The sequence below is a fragment of the Gossypium raimondii genome, chromosome 9 (genome assembly GCF_025698545.1).
Source record: "Gossypium raimondii isolate GPD5lz chromosome 9, ASM2569854v1, whole genome shotgun sequence".
In the NCBI taxonomy this organism is placed as follows: Eukaryota; Viridiplantae; Streptophyta; class Magnoliopsida; order Malvales; family Malvaceae; genus Gossypium; species Gossypium raimondii.
In genome coordinates this window covers 1050094-1073104 of record NC_068573.1, presented here as the reverse complement: position 1 = coordinate 1073104, position 23011 = coordinate 1050094, and the positions used below count along the sequence as shown (strand labels likewise).

Here is a 23011-nt window from a genome sequence, read left to right as displayed (position 1 = left end):
GCTGAGTTGTGGAGGGGCTTTGAGGGAGTTAAGAAGATTGTCTTAGAAATGAACTGTATAGAGACAGTTAACATGTTAAGTGGTTATACTTAATATTAGAACTTGTTAGGAGAGAGAATAAAGGATTTATTAAAACGGATGGACGAATTTCGAGTGATACATGTATCAAGACAAAAAACATATTAGCGGACGGTATGGCCAACCTTAACATGAGAATAAATGTTGAATGAAAAGTATTTGACGAACTTTACTGGACGATGTATGATATTGTGGTGACCAAGACTTCCAACTCCATAACAAAATAAATCGGATAAGTTTTTGTTTTATTTTAATATTTTCATTTTAAAAAGAAACACTAATACTTTAATTCAATTACATGGTCACATCACACTTTTTTATATTTTACACTAACAATATCAAGTCATATTCAAGTGAACTTAAATTAAAATTTTAAACATTATCTTTTGTACAAGATTTCAACCAATAATATAAAAAATATCATTCTTTCTATACAAATTGCGTTTTATCTTCTCTACTAAAAAATAAGTAAATTAGCCCTTCATTTAAAGTTTTACTCGTTTCTAGTGTTAAAAATCACGAGATCATTGTTTACAATCATGTCAATTTTTAATAGTAGAACTAAATTGAAATTTTTAATAAAAAAGATCCGCTTACTCTTTAATTTAATTTGTCAGGATTAATTTGCTTATTTTTGTAATTTGACATTTAATAGAGAAAGTTTTACTAATAAAATACAGATAAAGATGGGGGACCTTGGGAGAAGCAAAATTGAATGAGAAGAAGAGACAAAGCGGGGTAGGAGGAAAATAAATAAAGGGATAGTGACGGGAGGCAAGCAGCAGCAGCTGCATGGTTGGTGTTTGTATGTTTTTTTGTTGTCATCTTAACAATGTGACCAAAAGGGCTTAAAGGGCGTACGTCCACTCGTCTCATAAGTTGTTCGCTCTTTAACTAACAATCTTCCAACTTTCACCTACGACCTTACCAATGGATGGACGGCCCTTGGCCTTTCTCACTATCCCCTTTCTTCATTATTTTCATCTCACAACTTGGATTAAACTATCGTAAACATCTCTGTATCAAAAGTAGAATTACATTTTATTTTTACTAAAAAGACAATTAAATTAATTTATGTACGTTATATAAAAAAGTAAGTCGGTCTTTTTGTAAAAAAAAATTCTTCCAATTCTACTGTTAAAAACTGATCCTTATACATCAGCATAAGATACAGTGGCCACTTTCTGGTTATTCCGTCAGTTACGCCATGAAATTTATAATAGAAAGGACTAGTTTATTTTTTTTTTAGTAGAAATGGCAAAATAGAATTTGGCTCCTAATATAGGTGTCTCTTTTTGGTTCTTATATATTAACATAAGGTACATGTGACTACTTTCTAGTTATTCCATCAGCCATGCCCATTTTAATAGTACAAATTAATAAAATTTTAATGATTAGAATAATTTGTCCTTTGATTTAACATATAGTGACTAATTTATTTATTTTTAAATAGAAAAAATTAATCTAACTCTTAATATAGAGACTTCCATAATACTTTTACCAACCGTTTTTTAATTTTAAAAGCAAAACAAGTTTAATTAAAATTCAATTTAATGTTGAATATTAAAATGAGAATACATGCTTATTTGGGTTTTTTGTCCTTTTTCTAAGTTGATTATGTTAAATGTCTAGAAATTTTCAATTATATATGTCAAATCAAATTATCTCACATCTCTTTCTTGAATTTTATTTAATATTAGATTTCTTCTCTGAGTTTTAAGGACAATTATTATTCTTATTACATTATTTTTTTTACTACCATTGTAATTATCCGCTTGTTAAGTTATAGGTAAGTTATACCATTTGTAATTAAATTTTAGGTAAGGTATCGTTTTGATCTCTTAATTAAAAAGTTATAATTTGATTATTGAATTATTCGAAAGTTTTCATTTAAATTATTGAACTGTTTAAATGGTTTTATTTAAGTCACTAGACTGTTAAGTTTTTTTAAAAAGGGTAAGCTGTACAATTTGTCACTAAATTATGGGTAAATTTTTGTTTTGGTCACTTAACTAAAAAAGTTACAATTTGGTCACTTCTATTTGAAAATTTCATTTAAGTTATTGAACTATTCAAAGGTTTTTTTTTTGTTCAAGTTATTAGACTGTTAAGTTTTATTTAAAAAAAAAAAAGGTTCCGCCATTAAGCTCTAAGCGACGATTCGGCAATGTGTACGGTGGATCAGTACCCATCAACGAGTAGAAGAACATACCTTAGATCCAAGTTGATCTGACGGTCAATGTCAAAGGTCAGAGAAAAAAGTTGTTTGAATTTTGGTTCGTAGATTTGTAAAGTCCAAAGTTGTTTCATAAAAAAAGTTGAACGGTAGAAGAGAAGGGGAAAAAAAGCTTTCGATTAGTGAAAGCAGTGCAAACAAAGAAACAATATGGCAACCATTTTAACAGTCCGGTGACTTAAATGAAAATTTTTGAATAGTTCAGTGACCAAATTGTAACTTTTTTTAATTAAGTGATCGAAACAAAAACATACCCATAGTCTAGTAACTAATGGTGTAGTTTACCCTTAAATTATATCTGTTATAAATTTGTTTTCCTTTGTCTTTCTATCACTCTATCTATATATATAAATATATGATGTTGTGCACTTGTTCCCTAGTACTAGTCACTTTCAATTTAGCTTAAGACATTCATTTTTAAGTTATTTGGAAACACTCTAATTCCAAATGTCTCTCTCTGTCTTAATGGATTCAAGTTCTCCAACCATTCTTTTACATCCATCCATAGAACCAAGAGATGAGACGGGTAGTGTCCTTTTTGACCCATCCAAGTTGCAAAAACAATCAAGTTTACCCTCAGAGTTCATATGGCCATGTGGGGACTTGGTTCACACCCAAGAAGAGCTTAACGAGCCATTGATAGACTTGGGTGGGTTCATCAAAGGAGACGAAGAAGCTACTGCACATGCAGTCGACCTTGTTAAGACTGCCTGTTCTAAACATGGTTTCTTCCAAGTTACAAACCATGGTGTTGATTCAAATCTTATCCAAGCTGCTTACCAAGAGATTGATGCTGTGTTTAAGTTACCCCTTAACAAGAAGCTCGGTTTCCAAAGAAAGCCTGGTGGTTTTTCAGGCTATTCTGCTGCCCATGCTGACCGGTTTTCCGCTAAGTTGCCATGGAAGGAAACATTTTCTTTTGGCTACCAAGGACTTAACTCCGATCCTTCTGTGGTTCATTATTTCAGCTCTGCTTTGGGGGAAGATTTTGAGCACACCGGGTAAGCCTTTATAAATTATTTAATAAGCTGCATTATTTTATGGTAAAATTACCGTAGAAACTCCTAGTAACTAGGAGTGAGATTGCAATTTTTTTCCTCTTTATTTTAAAAAGGGGTAATTTAATCCTTATACATTACATCAAAGAGCGAATTGTTTTTTTTTTTGGTTAAAAATTCTATCCATTTGTACTGGTATGGAATAACTAAACATGCCAGGTATACCTCATGCTGACATACATAAACTAAATTTTAACAAAAAGACCAGTTTGCTCTTTGGTCCAATATACATAGACTAATTTGCCCTTTTTTGAGTAGAGAGTAAAATGTAATATAATTCCTAATATAAGGACCTCTGTGATACTTTTAGCTTATTTTATTGACGAATAGATATATATTATATTTAAGACAATAAGTTAACCTATTAACGGTGATTTGACGAATAATACAAGTTAAAAAGTGAAAAAGACTGAAAAATTAAACTTAGGACAATAGTAACTCTTTTGTAAAGTTGGAGGAACTGATTATATTTTTAAAATATGACTGTAAGTAGTGAGTGAAACAAATTATATATATAGAAAACGAAGTGAGGTAAAGGTATTATATAATAAGATTTGGGTTGCAATTTGTTTCTTTTATTAAAAAATTATCAAATTAGTTTATATCGTTAGATAAAAGAGCAAATAAATTTTTCTGTTAAAATTTCTAATTATTTTACTGTTGCAAACTTATTCCTATATGCTAGTAAGTTTGTCTGGTTATTACGTTAGCCAGAACAGTTTTTAAAAGTAGAAATGATTTTTTTTTTATTAAAAAGTAACAATTTGCTCTTTAACTTGACTTACATGGACTAATTTACCTATTTAAGTAAAAGGAACAAAATGCAATCATACTCCTAATACAGGGGTCTCCGTGATACTTTTACCAACAAAGTGAATAGTTGAGTTCCTTAATTAATAATAAGGTTGCATATGGATGTGAAGGAGGATTTTCCAAAAGTATTGTGAAAAAATGCGGGAGCTGTCGCTAGTGATCTTCGAACTGTTGGCAATCAGCTTGGGGATAGATCGTTTACACTACAGAAAATTTTTCGAAGATGGGAATTCAATAATGAGGTGTAATTACTATCCCCCATGCAATAATTCTGGCCTCACCCTTGGCACTGGCCCTCACTCTGATCCTACTTCCTTAACAATTCTTCACCAAGATCAAGTGGGAGGGCTCGAAGTTTTCATCAATAACAAATGGTATGCTGTTCGACCTCGACAAGATGCCTTTGTCATTAACATTGGTGATACTTTCATGGTAAGTCCATTTTGCTGCATTTCAATTTCCACTACTAACTTAAAACCGGTAAAAAGCTATTAGATTATCCCTCTATCCAGAACATAGGTAAATTAATTTTTGTACGTTCGATCAAAGAGAAAATTGATCTTTCTGTTAAAATTTTCATCAATTTCTACGGTTAAAAATTAGCCAATGTACGTCAACATGAGGTATATGTGTCACTAGCATGTTCTTCAGTTGGCTATGCCTGTTTTTAATAGTATAAATGGATGAAATTTTTACAAAAATGACAAAATTACTCTTCGATCTAACGTTTAAGGGATAATTTACTCATTTTTTTTAATCGAAGAGACAAAATATAATTTAACTTTTAGTATAGAGGCCTCTATGGTACTTTTACCTCCAGAAGTTGGTGACTTTAGGGAAAGAGGTATGCAATTAATGGCATCAATTAATTGCTTACTATACATAACTTTAATTAAGACGTTAATCCAATTTATTAATTTAATTGATATATTTTAGGGTGAATATATCTGAGTGGTCCTTGTATTATAGGGTTGGATCGAATTAGTCTCTACTATTAAATGAATTAATTAAATCCCTTACTATTAAAAAATCAAATAAAGTCCAATTGAAATAGAATTAATATTTACAGTTTAACAAAATTAAAATTTTGTGGTTCTGTAAATGAAATTTTTTGTTTAGAACTGAACTATAATTGAATTTTTTTTCACGTAAATGTTATAATTTGAACTTATTTGATTCTTTTTAATAATATAGGGACTAAATTGATCTAATCCCTAAATATAAGGACCTCCTAAATCATTTAACCTATTTTAGGGTAACGACTACCCCGTACTGTTTTAATTGAGGAATTGAAGATACTAGTAGCTCATTAGTACTGTAATCCAGCTTTCGTACGGTAACAGCTGCTTTATTTCCCCCATGAAAAGAACACGTAAAGGAAGAAGAATTTTCATGAGTAAAATCTTGATTTTGAATACCAAAATTAAGAATTTTTTTAAACCTTTGTGGGACCTAATAGCTTGTGGAATGACATACAAGGTTGTAGGCTGAAGATAAAGAAAATAACGTAATTCCAAGGCTAAAGTTAAAGAGAAATATAAATGTTTGTACTGACGTGCTTGACAAAATAACTAGACAGTATATGGCATATACTGGTGTATAGGGATCAATTTTTTCATTGTTTGATCTAATGTATAGGGACTAAATTGAATAAAAATAGATAAAATATGTATGATTGAGAAAGTGGCGTGTACTGTAGGCATTATGCAACGGAAGATACAAGAGTTGCCTGCATAGAGCAGTGGTGAACAAGGAGAGAGAGAGGAGATCATTGGTATACTTTGTGTGCCCAAAAGAAGACAAAATAGTGAGACCCCCACAAGATCTAATGTGCAGATCAGGAGGGCCAAGAGTGTATCCTGATTTCACATGGTCTGATTTGTTGGACTTCACTCAAAATCACTATAGAGCTGACGTTGCTACACTCCAAAGCTTCTTTCCTTGGCTCCTCTCTTCTAACCCTACTTCCAACTTCTAGTTCTTCTCTACTCCCCTATCTTTTCATATAAATATCTTGGTTTCCACTTTGTATCTATCTGCTATAGATTATAATATGTTTTAAGTCTCTCTATATTTGAATTTGAGTTTTCCTATTTTTCGATTTTAAAAATTCAAGTATAATTATTAAAATAGTTAAAACCATTCTATTCAATGCGTTGGTGTAAACGGTGGAGAAAGAGAGGGGCAGGCAGTGATCTTGGTCACTCCTAAAACATGAAAAATTGTTTATATTATCTCCAGGAAGTACAATGGTAAATTTACACTTTCACTTCCCAAAATTTTTATTCATATTTTGGTCCCTAAATCAATTTCTCAACTTCACTCTTAGTTAGTGTGACATTTTGAAATGATAAAAATTTTCACCTGATAATCATGTAACAATAAAAATAACATTGTAATGGACTTCAATTTAACAGAAGACTTCAGGGGTATTTGATAAACAGAGTTTTGAGCCTTTTTTTAGTTGATTTGGGCACAAATAGAGGATTGAGTAGTCAAACCCTCTAATTGTAATGTTTGGTGAATGGATTTTTGTAATAGTTTGTTGAACTAAAACTTCCAAAACAAAAAACGCTGAGATGAACAACTTTTTTTAACAGGTGATTGGGAATAAGATTTGTGGAATGACATATCTGACCATGCTTGCTCAAAAATTACTCCCTTTGTCACGTCTCAAACCTAATAGGTGTGCCAATATATCAATAGCCTCCATTTTCCCATTTCACTTTAAACTTCAAAGTCCAAAGTAAATTTTTTTAAAAAAAGCAACAAAAAAAAACTCCACTATGAATCTACAAAAATCAACATTGTCGCGAGAAATTTTCAATCAAGCTCATTCATCCTTGAATATCTATGTATTCTTAATTTATTTTCAATTTACAAGTGTAAAATGATTTCGTATGTAGCTTTATATTAATTGAAATATACTACTTGACAAATTTATTTAGAGCATGACATAATTATCACTAATTTTGCTTATTTAAATTTTAAAAATATTCACTAATTAATTTCTATAATATGGATGTTTTAATTCCTTGGTAATAATGTTTTATTTTAATAATTTCACCCAATAACGACTAAAGTATCATAAACAAATAAATATATAATAATAAAATGTGTCATGCCCTTATTTGTCATTTTACACATATCAACTTTCAACTATCAGTTAAGTTTTACTAAACACTGTTAAATAAATAGTTAATAGAATTAGTTGATCAAACCAGCTACTGCAATTAGCAATCAACTATCAGCCAATTGTCAAACAAAGTCGTCTAATTCTCTTAATTACTTGCTTTTTTTTTCCAATAATATCATGTCTTTTCATATAAATATCATAGTTATGACCTTATATCTGTCTACCCAATATATTATATATTATATTATAATATGCTAAAAGTCTTTGTACTTTTTTGTATTTTAAAATTTAATCTTTTTATTTTTTTGATTTTAAAAATTCAAGTACAATTGTTAAAATCGTTAAAATTATTCTATTCAAAATGGTGGTGCCAAAGGTGGAGAGAGAGAGGAGCCAGCATTGTCCTTGACCACTCCTAAAACATGATTTTTTTTTATATAATCCCTAGGAAATCACAAGTTAGTATAATGTAAATTTATATTTTGGCTCCCCAAAATTTTTACTCATATTTTGGCCCCTAAATTAATTTTCTGGCTTCGTTCCTAGTTAGTGTGATATTTTGAAATGATAAAAATATTCACCTAATAATCATGCAATAATAAAAATGTCATTGTAATGGACTTTAGAAAACTTCTAGTTCTCTTACTTGCTTTTTTCCAATAATATCATGTCTTTTCATATAAATATATGGACTTTATATCTATCTACTTTGTACATTATATATTATAATATAATATGCTACAAGTCTTTGTATTTTTTATATATTTAGAATTTAGTCTTTCTATTAAAAAATAAACGCAGGCTCAAATTTTAAAACCGTTAAAATTATTTTGTTCAATACACTAGTGTGACATTTTGAAATAATTAAAATAACAATAGAAATAACATTGTTATGGACTTGAATTTAACAAAAGACTTTTAAGATTAAAATATGCAATAGGTCCTTGTACTCTTTGCAAATTTGTACTTTTATTTCCAAGAATTTAATTCTTCTACTTTTCGATTTTAAAACTCAGATCCAATTGTTAGCACTATTGAATTTTTTTCCTTAGATATTTTGAAATAAAAAACTCACTTGGTAGCAATAAAACTAAAAATGATGAAGTAACTTATGGCATATTTTAACTGACTTTTAATTGTATTAACAATTGTACTTGAATTTCTAAATCCGAAACTTGAAATAAAAGTCGAAGGACTAAATTATGAATATACAAAAGTAAAAAGAGTTAAAGGATATTTTAACCTCTATATTATTGCTACTTTCTTTTATTCTCTCAATTGGGCGGCGATACATGTAATTGTTGGATGAAAATAAATAAACTTAAATCAATTGCATATTATGTCTACAAATATTCCTTTTAACTAATTTATATAACTTTTAGATGAAAATAAAATATGAAAAGAACATTGAAAAAAATAGTTAACCAATGAGTATTCATAAAGTAACCAAATTGTAACTAGTAGAGAATTTTATTTTTAATTATATTTTTTGGAAATTTGGTTTCTTTTCATAGTCTTATTAATATATTTAGGGGTGAGCGTTCGATCGAATCGAATGAAAAAATTTCGAGTTAATCAAGATTTAAAAATTTTTCGAACCGAGCTGAGTGGAATGAAATTCGAGTCGAATATAGTGAAATTATTTGAGTTGAATTAAAAAGTTAAACATGTCAAATTAAAATCTTGTTAGAGTATAACTAATTCCATATAGAGCATATAAATTTGAAACTATATATATTTGAAAACTTTTTGAAAGTAAAATAATAATAAAAATAAGATAATTTAGCATGATAAACTTGAATAATTAATTAACTTATTTAGGTTTCTAAAATTATTATTTTAGAATTTTTTAATTTTAACTTTTATATATTTTTAATATATTTTTAAAAAATAATTATATTTTTTTAAAATATAAATTTTGGAATTTTAGAAGTAATTTATATTTTTGAAACTTATTTTGATTATTTTTTTTATAATTTTTGTTGAGAGAGCGACCAATTTGCTCATTTATAAAATTGTCGGGCTAATTGACAAAATATGTAAATGTCGCAAATTAAATTTATTAAATCAAGACCAAATTGACAAAATATGTAAACATCAAAGGCTAAATTTTTTTTGTTATATCAATCAGAATTATGTACAATTCATAGAAAACAATAACGTTGTGATTACATTTTCTTAGTTGCTCACTTTCAAAATGATAAGGGTTAAATTGCTCCGATTTTTTAGAGGGGCCAATTTGGTGAATATAGAAATTGAGAGAGATTAGAGAGGTGTTTTTACCTATATAAATAATATTTTAGATATTTTATTACAGCCAGGATGTTATTTTGGTATTAACAAATATTTGAGTTAGATTATAATATAAATATAATAAAAGAATTTAAAGTAAGTTGGAATATTTTAAAGAAATTGTAATTTATATTTACAATTTTAATATTTAATATAACATCTTCAATTTTTTGAACTGATGAGAATTTCAATTATTTCAAAATGGTTAGAATAAGGATATTTTTGACATTTTACACATGTAGATGTTAAAATATTAGAATTCACCATTAAATTTCATTTTTGATACCATAAATCAAATTGGAGTGACACAAATTAAGCTCCCCATTAGTTGCAAGAGAGGAAGCTCTCTTTTCATTTCCTTTGCCATTTTTCTCCATTTCCTACTCAAATTTCCACCATTTTCTTTAATTCTCTTGAAAACCCACTTTCACATAACTTCATTTAAGCTTTCCTCTTCATCTTCTTTATCACCACAATCTAGGGTTCGGGTGCCTAGAGTGAGTGTAACACCTTTCGCCCGTTCTGAAGTTCGATACAAATAGAAGATGGCATCGAAGTACATATATGGCAAAAATCTTAAAAATATATTTAGGAATTCAAAGTTTGCAACAATTTAATAAAATCGTAAATTTGAAATAAAATCATTTTGAAGGATTTAGAATTGTCCTAAAAAACATTCCGTGAGTAATTGGGGGTGTCCGAGACCATATACAAGTTTCAAAGAGCTCAAAACAGTGCAATGACATTGTCCCAAGGCTACATGGGTCTATGTATCAATACATTGAGGCAATGTATCAAAACATATGCCCCGTATTGTAGGCTTTTAGCTATTGTCAACTAAGGTTCCGACACATAAAGCATATGTTTTGGAACGTATACCCTTGAGACCAAATTTTGGTCACTGGCTTGTAAAGTTCTGGTACATTTAACCAAGGCTCAGAAACCTTTGTCCAAGGGACCAAAAATTCAAGTTTAAAACACTTTAAGCACACTCCAATTAATCTCCTAACAAGGAAACCATAAAACAACACAAACAAACTACGAATTGGAATAATCCTGAGTACGAATTAACTGATTGCACTAAACCCACACATAGCAATAGCTCATGTCGGGATTCGGAGAGCCACGCCTTTAATTATGCATGATGGGTCTCAAACCTGAATACTCAAAACCTAGAGCCTGTGTCTTTACCAACTTTGCCTAGGCCTCATTGGCATTTCACATTTATTTTTATTCATTGATTGTTATAATGATAATCTTCATTCGACATTGAGGCCAAGTCCTAAAGTGACAGAGAAAAAAACTAATAGTACCAAGAATGAAATCTTATGCCATGTTTGATTAGTATTGTAATAACACGAGGAAAAACCTAATCTAATACACATATATTACAATAGCTAGATATAAAAAAAATAGTTAGTACAAATTTAAACTTGAAATTAAAAATATAAGTAAAACTCTTGTAAAAAAATATCTCTTCAAAATAAGTAAAAGATATTCCATCTCTTTTCCAAAATAAGTCATATTACCAATTAATATTAGTTTATTGGTAATTCATATACTAAGAAAAAGAAATAATACCCTTATTGAACGTAGCATCAGCTATCTTTCTTTAACTTAATGTAAAGTCAGAAGAAAAATCGAAAATGCATTGAGTATTTAAGAAATCAATCCACAAGTAAACTAAATATTAGTTCACAAGGGAAAAGTGGAACTTTTTAAAGTAGAAGGGTGGGATTGAATTGTGAAAACATAAATTTTAAGGAGCTAAAAAGCAAATTTACCAAAGCTAATTTCTAGCGAAACAAACGTTGGGATGCATGATATTGAATTGCTTATTCTTTACAATCATATATGCAGACATTATACTCAAATCATTTCAAGATAATTATATATTTCTATTGATTGAATGAGAGTATATATGCCCTAATATTACATAACAATACAGTACATATCCAAGTGTGTATATGAAATTAATTGACATTGCAATGCAAAAACTTGCATTTAAGAAGGAAAAAAGAAGAAGGGAAAAGTTGGAAAACCATATTTCCAGTTGTTCTTACCAGTACCCCACTGAATCAATTTGGTCTTGTTGCTGTAATTGCTTTTGAATGTTATTGGAAGAGAAAGGCAATGAAAAAGGTTGATCAGAAGGGACAAAGGATGTGTGACGAGACAACAAATTTGTTGAAGAATATACATTGGTGTTGAAGGCTATATTTTGTTCATGTTTTGATTGTTGATGCTGCTTTTGCTCAGATCTTTGTTGCTTAGGAAGATTAAGCTTCTCTCCTTCAATCTCTCTATATTTGGTTAGGTACAATTTTAAAGGTCCTACATATTCCTCAAATCCTAAAGTAGTGATTGCCCAAATGATATCATCTCCATTAATGGTCTTTCTCTTCTCTCTTTGGCATTTATCTGAGGCTTCCCCAGTGACAAAGCTAATGAACTCTGACACACATTCTTGAACAGTTTCTTTTGCATCTTTAGATATCTTCCCATTGCTTGGAATCACTTTTTTCATAATTCTCCCCACGTTTGCTATGGGGAGGAAACGATCTTGTTCTTTATTATTGTTGTTGTTGTTGCTGCTACCACCGCTTTTGGCACATGGGCTTTCGGGGCTTCCTTTGTTATGTCCATGTGCCGCATTTTCATCTTCCATTTCTTTTTCTATAAAACTTACTACTAAATATCTCTCACAATGTTTGAGAATTGGGAGAGACTATAGGTGACAAGTTTTTGAGTTTTTGTGGATGTTTTGAGATTTTTATTAGGGTGAGATAGATGGAAACAATTGCTTAAATGTAGGCTGTTGAAAGGGAAACCAAAACTCCTCTTGTTTCTTAACCAAATGAGTCCCCGGGACTCGCTCCTCCTATGACCTAATCATTAACTTGTTTATTTATCACATTCACTATCCTAGTTACACCAAACCATTTCTATTTTAAGATGAGGTGAGTGCTATATTCACATCTACTTCAAACAAAAACCATTTATTCCTCCTTACACTTCAAAGTATTATAAACAAATATTTGGTAATCACTCTTATATTTAGTGTCTGTTTTTTTTTCAAGTTAGTCTATAAATTTAGCAATTGTTCCTGCATTGGGGTTTAAACTATGCGATTGTTCCCACATTGGGATTTGAACTCTTTTTTTTTTGTCTACGTTAGTCCTTGAACTTGACAATTGTTCCTACATTGAGGTCTAATTTTTAGGGTTTTCAAAGAAATATCAAAGGTTAATTTGGATAAAAAAAAGTTCAGACCCTAATGTGGAAACAATTGTCAAGTTCAAAGATTAACTTGGACAAAAAATTTAGTTCATGTGAGAGTAGTTTCCAAGTTTAGACTCCAAAAAGTGTATTAACTCTATAAAGAAACAACACTTTTATAAATATTTTGGAGCTGAATTTGAGAGTGGTTGTCAAGTTTAAGAATTACTAAATTTCTTACAATGTTGTAATGTTCGCCTAATTTCTACAAATTTATAAATTACTAATTTTTTAACAAAATTACATGATTATTACAAAATTATTAAGATTTCTTAAAATTTTCTAAGTTTCTTTGAAAGTTACCAAATCTCTCACCAAATTGCAAATTTTCATGTAAAATTATTAAATCTCTTACAAAATTATTAAAATTTACCTAATTCTTACAACTTCTCAAATTATTGAACATCTTACAAAATTGCTGAATCTTTTACAAATTTACTTTTATAACGATCTCAAATTTTCAATTATTCGAAATGATACTAATCAGAGACATGAACCATCATTTTCGAAATAAATAATAAACTGTGAGGATACAACGATATAATTCACGCCTTGTGAATAGTATTTTTTATGATTAAAACTAAAGAGATTTGCATATAAAAAAATTGTGAAAGGTAGAAGATGGACTAATTTAAAATGTAAGTTAAAGTTGAAGGGCTTAAAGTGTGATTAGGCCAATAAGCTAAAGGATTTTTTTTTTTTTTTTTTGGAAAAAAGGTGGCGACAGGTCATGCTATACCTTGCATTGACAATGGCGGTTGATGGCACATAACATTTGCAAAATTGGTAAGAGAAAAATGGAAGGGTAAGGGGCAAAGTACAAAATTAACACTTATTAAACCATGTAAGGTAAACGGTGGGAAGGAGAGGACTTCACACTTGTTTTACCATGAAATAAGTTTAGTAATAATGTAATATGTTTGTATTCAACAACACAGTTCCTTTATCTAATTAATTACACCTAAACCCAATGCCAGGTAGGACAAAGAGAAAGGCTCAAGGCCTAGGACCATGCTTTCAAGTTCTAGTCTACAATTACATTGTCTTAATTGTAGAGATGAGATTTATTGGTCCCATTCTTGTTCATGCATGCTAAATGAAAATCTTCCTATAAGCATTGGGGAGAAGAATGATAAAAGTTCAAGCATTGAAGGCAAAAATAATCAAGTTTCAACCAGCTTAACAGAGCAAGTTATGAGGAAAGGATGAAGCCTGCCTCTAAAATGAATCACAAAGATGAAGCTTTCTCCTGGATAGATTTTCTAACTGCATTAAACAGTAATGGCATCAACTTCTGGTTGGTGACAATGATGCCTGTGTCCAGATCAAGATACTTTCCCTTTGAAAAATCCAATGGCTGCCCTGCAGCATCTGTGACCACACCCCCAGCTTCTGAAAATCATGAGTTGCAAACAGGTATGTTAGAAAACAGATAGTGGATTAGTGTATAGGTGAGTGGTTGAAGGTTTGTTAAAAGTACCATGGAGGCCCTTGTACTAGGAGTCCGCTTGCATTTTGCCCCCTCTAAGAAAAGTAGGCAAATGAATCACTGGATGTTAAATCAATGAGCAAACTGGTTATCCTGTAAAAATTTCATTCATTTCTACTATTAAAAACCAGACCCTATGCATCAACATGAGCGGCATGTCACATGTCAATGTCAATGTCTGATTACTCTGTCAGTTATGCCAACTTTTAACATTACAAATGGGTGAAATTTTTAACAAAAAAGACTAATTTGCTCTTTGGTCTAATGTAAAACAACTAATTTGCTCATTTTTTGAATAGAGGGGGCAAAATGCAATCTAACTCCTAATACAAGAACCTCCATGGTATTTTTACCAAAAGGTTCCAACACTGAAAGGGCAGAATAATAAACCAATGTCAGCCAACTAATTCTTAGCATTTTAACTTTGAGAGAATAGTAGCAGATAATGGAATGGAATTGGTACGTACCACTCACAACAATACACCCAGCAGCATGATCCCATATTTTTTCTCGATACCCTTTGTGTGGAAGACGCAGATATATGGCTCCATCTCCTCTGGATAGAGCACCATACTTCGCCTGGCTATCAATTCTAACCGGTGGTGCTTTGACGCCGAGTTTCTGTTTACATCTCAACGTTTTCAATACATTATCCAAAAGCGTTAGTGTGTGTATATATATATGTATTATATTTATATTGGTAAAAGTACCATGGAGGCCATGTATTAGGTGTTGGATTGTATTTTGCTCCCTTTACTCAAAAAATAGGCAAATTAGTCATGTATGTTAGATCAAAAAGCAAATTAGTCTTTCTGTTATAAATTCCATTCATTTTTACTGTTAAAAACTGATCCATATACATCAGTATGATGTACATGTGACATGCCATGTGTCACTATCTAATTATTCTATGAACCACACCACTTTTTAAGACTACAAATGGATGAAATTTTTAACTAAAAAGACTAGTTTGCTCTTTGATCTAACGTATAAGGATTAATTTGCCCATTTTTAGAGTAGAGGGGGCAAAATACAATCTGACTCCTAATACAGGGACCTCCATGATACTTTTACCTATTTATATCTATGTAGAGAAAGCAAGAGGGAGAGTACTTGGGCAATCAAGCTAGATAAATCATGCATGGAGTGTGCTGCTTCATAAGACTCAAAGAATGATGCTTCTTCAGGATTTTCAACAGCACTTACTTGCACCTGGAGATCCCATATAATTGTACAAGTTGCAGATACATACTGAGATTAATAGCAAAAAATTATAATAAATCATTATAACCTTTACTGCCGAAGAACCATCAAGTGGCTGCATATAAGTTCCACCACCTACTACAGCAAAGAAAAGGCAGCCAACTTTATTATTTGGAGAATGCTGACCAGCATCACTGAGGGAAGTTAGTGGAAGATTTGGACAAGCCAGCACACCCAGGACAACTTTTCCTCCATCTAGCAAAGCCAATGCTATTGCATATTGATCTCCTCTCAGAAAACTACAATGTAAAATATCAAAAAAACATAGACTAAGTCATCAAGTTGATCTAAAAGAACATACAATGAGAAAAAGTAACAGTTCTTATAATTGGAAAAAGGTAGAGATCATTATTATGCAAAAATAAAAAGATCAGCCATTTCTTTCACACTAAATTGCAAAGAAATCCAAACATAACATGTGTAACAAAGATAAAACAAAAGTTATATACATGAGAAAGTTCGTTGATGATCAGTCATTTAATTCTAAAGCACTAAATTCAAAGGCCTGGCTATGCAAGACCAAGACAGAATTATGGTTTGTCTTGCATATAGTACTGTTAAGGTATGCCCCTAAACATCCCCCTGCAGTAGTCATTGCTGAGTTAAGGAGTAAAAAGGAAAGTTACTACCTCATGTTGGATAAGGCATATCATAAACATGCACTCGGTGCACATGAATCATTATTATAGCAGACACCAACTTCTTTATGACTAAAGCAAAATCACTTATGTCAAATATAAAGTTTCAGAGCTCACCCTTTAGTACCATCTATAGGATCCAAAACCCAGTGTCGACCTTGGGAACCACCTTCAGATCTGCCATTGTCAATGGCCCTGAGAATATCTTCTGTGGATAAAGTAACATTGTATGATCCATCAATAGTTAGAGAATCGTTCACAAGTTTTGTAATGCGCTCTACTATTTCCTGGCCACCATCCTTGCGAAGATCTTTAGAATCCTAAAGAGAAAGCAAAACATTATTTAGAAGGAAAGAAGAATTCTATGATGTAAAAAAAAGATGGCTGATGCATGCTGCTGAAACTATTATTCACAAGTACAGAGATTCACCTCCTCAGCAACTAATGAGAAGTTATCAGGAAATTCCTGCTGCAGCACAAAACTAACCAGTGCTTGTGAGCCTGATGAAAATTTTAAAATATAAAAATGTCATGAAAACATGTTAGTAATCAGTTAAGGATTCTTTTCTGTCAACCCATAAGTTGAAAGATGATGGGACCAAGAACGGCATATATACTTAAACCAGAAATTTCTTAGGGATAATCAATGTAAAAATAAATAAAAAGCAAATTTCATAAAAGCAAATAATGCCGGCGAATTTTGCATATGATAAGTGCATTGACTAACAAGTAGAACATTAAATAATAAATACAAGCTGTGATCATATTTCCCCCCAGTAAAAAAACCATGGAGGCCCTTGTACTAGGTGTCATATTGCATTTTACCCCATTTACTCAGAAAATGAGCTAATTAGTCTTTGTATGTTTAATCAAAGAGCAGTTTATTAAAAATTTTATCCATTTCTACTATTAAAAACTGGCATGACCATCAAAATAACCAAACAGTGACACATGGCGTGCCACATGTGTCTCATATAGGGACCAGTTTTTATTAGTTGAAATGGAAGAAATTTTTAACAGAATGACCAATTTACTCTCTGATCTAAGATATAAGGACTAATTTGCCCATTTTTTTAGTAGAGAAGACAAAATGCAATCCGACTCCTAGTATAAAGGCCTCCATGATACTTTTATTTGATTTGTACGGATAGAGCAGAGGAGCATAGAGGATGTAAAAATAGAGGCAACACTCAAACAAGCAAATGCGTTAAAGGGCAATGTGATCAGTTCACACTTGAGATATGCTCATCAAACAGAAAAACTAAAATATCACAACTATGCCATTTTGTTTTCACCAGAACAATAACATTGCATCCCATAGAAAATTTTGTTCATACAGCTCAGTTAATTTCCTAGTATAAAAAATTAATAAAAGCAGGAAACAACTAAATTCCTAGTAACATGCTAACATGTACAAAGAGCAAATTCCTTGTATTAGGAGTCTGATTGCATTTTGGCCCTCTACTAAAAAAATGAACAAATTAGCCCTTATACATTAAATCAAAGAGCAAACTGGTCCTTCTGTTAAAAACTTCATCCAGCTTTACTCTTCAAAAATAACCAGACAATTACACGTGGTGTGCCATGTAACATATAGGGACTAATTTTTAACCGTAGAAATGGATGAAACTTTTACTAGAAAAGACCAATCTGCTCTTTAATCTTACTACAAGACTTTTTTTTTTTTTTGGAGTAAAAGGGTCTAAATGCAATGCTTCAATGATACTTTTACCGGATAGGAACCATTTCAAATCCAAGATGCATATTACTTTAAATAAAGAAACTGGTAATGTTACGTGAAAGAACCAAAGAGGAAGGAGCAATTTATAAACAAACCATAATCAGCAACAGTTACAGGACTTTTATCATTCTTTGATTGAACATCGGATTGCAGCAAAGCCTTTTGTACTTTCTGGAAATTAAAACAAACACCCAAAATTCAAATTCAGATTCTATATATACACAGCTTCACATATCTTAATTCTCAACGAAAAGCCTAAATTTATTTGAAAAAAAAAAAAAAACGAGACGCAATTCAGTGACTTCAATTCCCCTAATACTAGAACAGTCGATAATTCCAAAGAATAAGGATATGAGGAAATTATTGAAAACCCAAAACACATAATACAGAGAAAAAAATGAATTTTTGGATGAAAAGAGAAACCTGACAGAGACGAGCAGCGAGAGAGGCTGCTTTCTTTGCAGCAGCCAGTTCTTTATCATAAGACATTGCCACAATCACAGCAGAAGAAGAAGGAGGAGGAGGAGGCAAGTGACAGAGATGAAAAAGAGGGGGCTTTTTAAGAGAGGGGGAAACAAATCTCAACCAATTTATAGACATTTATTAAATTTTCAATTCAAAAATTTCGTAAGAAAATTCCTTTGTTTTGGTTTCTTGTTTTTCAGAGCAGAATCAATCATTTCTTAATGGAATATAGATATTTACTTTGGCTTAGATATGCTTTTAGTCCCTGTAGTTTTCAATATTATACAGTTTAGTCCAATTTTTTTCTTTTTTGGGGGTAAACTACATTAGTAGTCAGCCAACTATGAAAAGCTACAAGATGTCACCCAAATATTAGTAAATTTATTTTTTGGTCATCTAACTATGAAAAGTTACAAAATGGTCACCCAACTATTTAATTTTGTTTTTTTTTTTGTTACCAACTGGCTAACGTAATATCTAAAAGTCCAAGATACTTGGGTGACCGTTTTGTAACTTTTTATAATTGGGTGACTAAAAAAGAAGTTTACTAATAGTTGGGTGACCATTTTGTATTTTTTTCATAATTAAGTGACCAAAAAAAAGTATAGTTGAATGACTACTAATGTAGTTTACCCTTTATTTCATAAATTTATCTCTGAAAATTAAAACCTAATTAATACTATTGTTAATATATTTTCATTAAATTCCAATACCCAATTAATACTATTGTTAATATACTTTCATTAAATTCGAATATGTGATATTTTAATATTGAAAGTTTTGATCTAAAATTAAATTTTATTTATATATAATGGTGTTATCAATTGAAAATACATTAAATTTTTAAATTAAAAAATAGAAGTACATTGGTAAAAAAAAAGTACTAAATTTTAAATGTTAGAAAAATATAGGAACTGAGAGCAGAATTAGACCATTTACTTAATGCGAGCCAGTTGAGATTGATTGGCCAGTCATCTATGAGCACATAATCTTTTCCTTCCGTTAATTCAGTTTTTAATCGTTGAACTCAGAGAAAAAGGATAAACTTACATACAATATTTTACAATTTAGTCACTAAATTTTAAAATATTATAAAATGGTCATTGAACTATTTTAAAGTTTTCATTTAAGTCGTTCGGCTGTTACACCGTTGTTGTATGGCTTTCTCTGTTCACATCGCTTGCATCAATCGAGAGCTCTCTTTTTCCTTCTCTTTTATAATTCAAATTTTTTTAGTTCATTAAACAATTTTGAACGTTATAAATTTACGAACTAAAATTCAAATAACTTTCGTATCCGATCTCTGACACTGATTTTCAGATCAACTTGGATCTAGGGTATTTTCTTCTACTCATTGATGAGTACTGATCCATCATACCTATTGTCAAATCATCGCTTGAAGCTCGTCAGTCGAACTTTTTAAAATAAAATACTTAATAGCCCACTTAAATAAAAGCTTTCAAATAATTCAATGATATAAATAAAAAATTTTAATAGTTCAATGATCATTTTTTAATTTTTTTAAATTAAATAATCAAAATGTAATTTTATTAATAATTTAGTAATGTTGAGTATAATTTACCAAAAAAAAAATTTTAATCATTCATCTAGTTTCCTGCCTTTTAGCATACCTACAAGCATGAGTGTTTGTAAAAGTTGGATGAGTGGGAAATTAACTTTTTAGTCGTGCCAAGTATAAATTTATGCTAATTTGATACTTAAGTTTTTTTTTTGTCCAATTTGGTATTTAAACTTGACACTTTTTTCCTAATCTGGTACCTAAGCTTTTTTAAGTTCAATTTGGTACCTAAACTTGTTAATTGTTGTACAAATTACCCAAAACACTAATGGTGTTAAAAAATTCGTGTTAAAAAATTATGCATTGAACAATACTTAATGAATTGATATCTGAAAAAGAAAACAAGAATTTTAAAACCCAAAATAAAATAAAATAAAGTTCATTATTTTAAATTAATAAAGTAAAATAAATAAATTAAACTAAAAGTAGAGGTGCTGATGGGCCGGGCGGGCCGTGGTTTGGGTAAAAATATAGGCCCGAAATATGGGCTTGGGCAAAAAAAAGAGGCCCGTTTAGAAAACGGGCCAGCCTCTGCACCACTTTTTTTGCCCGGCCCATTGCCCCCTACCGATTTAATAAATATATTTATTTTTTAAAATTTTAAAATATTTTTTACATACTTTTTTAATTTTTTTAAATTTTAAAATATTTTTAAAATACTTTTTTTTAATTTTTTTTTAATTTTAAAATATTTTTAAAATACTTTTTTTAATTTTAAAATATTTTAAAAATATTTTTAAAATACTTTTTTTAATTTTTTAAAATAAAAATGGGCCGGGCCCGGGCTTATGATTTTTTTCCCGGGCCGGGCCTGGGCAAAATCTTAGGCCCATATTTCGGGCCGGGCCCGGGCCTAGGACCCGGGCCAAAATTTTTTATGGGCCCGGCCCGAACCCGGCCCGGCTTGGCCCATGAGCACCTCTAACTAAAAGTAATTGAACATTTAAAATACAAAAATGAACCAGCATGTCATTTTCCACATGCTCATCATACATTAATTATTTTTGCTACCTCGGTAAAAAAAACATTGATGGTTGTCAATTCCACCAATATAATCATACGCCTAATTTGCAAATTTAAGTAGTATAGGGAGTAGGGTCGATCCTCAGAGACTAGGTTTACTGCAAATTGTTTCTCTCTTGACCAGATTTATGTCGGGGCAGTTGTCGTGCCCAAGAAGTTCGGGGGGATAAAATTTGAAACCTGAAATAACAAAGTAAAAAGTAAAAACTGAAGACAAATAAATAAATAAAAAGGTTAGGTAAATCTGAAGAAAAATCAATTAAACTTAGCTCAGCTTTAGGCACGGGTTTTTTCTCGTCTTTGAACCGATCCTCGAAATTAGATGAACTCCTCTTTTCCAATAAGCTAGTTATAGCTACCAAGGACGCCTCGGATACCAACTCTTCTTTGTGTAAATTAGTTACGGAACGTCCAATAACTAACCCTTGCCGATCGAACAACCTACGAATCGTTCGTGATTTAGAACTCCGGTAGCTTTTCGTTCTAAAAGAGCCTAGCTCAAACCAATGCCCTCAACCGCGTGGAACATTTAAATCCGGTTACTACTTCCCTTGATGGAACCAAACAGCAATCCCCACTTGGCACGCCAATGTGTTCACGGAAAACCGATTAGACAATCGATCCTTTCGGAATTCCAACTATACGTCTAACCACACTAACTCAAACGACGTCTTTTTTTACTTAGTGTTGATTTGACTTTGTGAGTTGATGAAGTCATACTCTTAATCCGGAGAAGTAATAAATACTGAAAATTAGGAATTGAATTGCTCGGGTTCATAACTCACGGGTCTTGACAAAGCTAACACCGACCTAAAGCTAAAATGGATTTAGTTGACTAATGTTTGGGGCATGTTGGAGTTGGGCATATTTGGAGAGGGATGGATAAATGAAAAAGAAATGTAGGTGCGTAGGTGTGGGTAGGGGTGAGCAAAACTCGATTTGACTTGAAAAAATCGAAAAAAAAATTCGAATTTCGAGTTAAACGAATTGAGTTATTCGAGTTAATCGAGTTATTCGAATCAACTCGAATTTTTTTTCAAATTTCAAGTTCGAATCGTGTTGAGTTTTCGAATTCGAATATCAAACTATAATATTTTACATTTTTACCCCAAACTCCCAAACCTTTTTTACTTTTCCCTCAAAACTTTTACTCCTTCCCACTTTCCCCCCAAAACTTATACTCCCCTCCCCTCCCAACCCCCCAATCTACCCAAAATCCATTTCCCACCAAAATTTTACTCTTCAATTTACTTTTTCTCAAAATTTTACTCCTAAAAACCCTCAAAACCTTTTATTTTCCCCCAAAATTTTTACTCCCTCCCACTTTTCCCTAAAACTTTTATTCCCTTCTCATCCCACCTCCCATCTACCCCAAACCCTCCCCTCCAATTTTTTTAATATTTTCCTCCAAAATTTTACTCTCCTATTTACTTTCCTCAAACTTCTATTCCCAAAACTTTTATTTTCCCCAAAACTTTTACTTCTCACCCTTTACTCTCAAATAAAAATCAAATTTATCCAAAAAATTCACTAAACATAAATAGTAATAATTTTATTTATATCTATTATTTATATTATTAAATTAAATTTCACATTTTATATTATTTATATTATTAAATTGTTTAGTCATATTGAATATTTATATTAAAACTGGATTATTAATTATTCCATAAAATATTCGTGTTAAAATTTTATATTGGTATCAATTTCACATTTTTTTTAAAATAACTTTTATTAAAAATTATATTTTTACATTTAATATATTTTTAATTCCAAAATACATAATGACAAGAATCAAGATAATTGAAACAACTAAGCAAGCAAAAAGCTAACCAATATATAAAAAATTAATAAATAAATTATAAGGTGATGAAAGTTAATAAAAAATTTGATTAAAGTGGACAAATTTTATTACGATGAG

The 23011-nt window shown here is 30.8% G+C and overlaps 3 protein-coding genes across 7 annotated transcripts; 1 reads left to right on the top strand and 2 right to left on the bottom strand.

Annotated features, from left to right (window-relative positions):
• Positions 1-2693: 2693 nt before the first annotated feature.
• On the top strand, positions 2694-6256 carry LOC105798050 (gibberellin 20 oxidase 1-B). Its single transcript, XM_012627938.2, has 3 exons — positions 2694-3315; positions 4296-4617; positions 5885-6256. Exons 1-3 carry the CDS (start codon positions 2762-2764, stop codon positions 6161-6163), a joined length of 1155 nt encoding a protein of 384 aa, XP_012483392.1. The 5' UTR covers positions 2694-2761; the 3' UTR covers positions 6164-6256.
• A 5416-nt stretch (positions 6257-11672) lies between these two features.
• On the bottom strand, positions 11673-12281 carry LOC105798051 (nuclear transcription factor Y subunit B-7). The gene has a single exon (XM_012627939.2). It carries the CDS (start codon positions 12279-12281, stop codon positions 11673-11675), a length of 609 nt encoding a protein of 202 aa, XP_012483393.1.
• Positions 12282-13771: 1490 nt separating this feature from the next.
• Positions 13772-18697, bottom strand: LOC105798049 (SAL1 phosphatase). Of its 5 annotated transcripts, none has more exons than XM_012627934.2 (9): positions 18447-18697; positions 18119-18194; positions 16713-16783; positions 16400-16602; positions 15673-15883; positions 15495-15593; positions 14849-15002; positions 14373-14416; positions 13772-14284 (listed from the first exon to the last, which is right to left on the bottom strand). In XM_012627934.2, the coding sequence occupies exons 1-9, from the start codon at positions 18621-18623 to the stop codon at positions 14180-14182; spliced, it is 1140 nt and encodes a 379-aa protein (XP_012483388.1). In that variant the 5' UTR covers positions 18624-18697; the 3' UTR covers positions 13772-14179. The 5 variants fall into 5 exon arrangements, with proteins under 5 accessions (XP_012483388.1, XP_012483387.1, XP_012483391.1 ...); XM_012627937.2 differs by having other exon boundaries at positions 14135-14284; positions 14373-14441; XM_012627933.2 differs by lacking the exon at positions 14373-14416 and having other exon boundaries at positions 18447-18696.
• Between the last annotated feature and the right edge of the window lie 4314 nt (positions 18698-23011).

Coding starts and splice junctions, on each gene's coding strand:
- LOC105798050 (XM_012627938.2), top strand. CDS start 2,762: ATGTCTCTCTCTGTCTTAATGGATTCAAGTTCTCCAACCATTCTTTTA. Junction 3,316..4,295: donor GAAGATTTTGAGCACACCGG/GTAAGCCTTTAT, acceptor ATGGATGTGAAG/GAGGATTTTCCAAAAGTATT. Junction 4,618..5,884: donor ACATTGGTGATACTTTCATG/GTAAGTCCATTT, acceptor CGTGTACTGTAG/GCATTATGCAACGGAAGATA.
- LOC105798051 (XM_012627939.2), bottom strand. CDS start 12,281: ATGGAAGATGAAAATGCGGCACATGGACATAACAAAGGAAGCCCCGAA.
- LOC105798049 (XM_012627933.2), bottom strand. CDS start 18,623: ATGTCTATAAATTGGTTGAGATTTGTTTCCCCCTCTCTTAAAAAGCCC. Junction 15,594..15,672: donor ATGGTTCTTCGGCAGTAAAG/GTTATAATGATT, acceptor TGGGATCTCCAG/GTGCAAGTAAGTGCTGTTGA. Junction 14,285..14,848: donor TGGGTGTATTGTTGTGAGTG/GTACGTACCAAT, acceptor CATGATTTTCAG/AAGCTGGGGGTGTGGTCACA.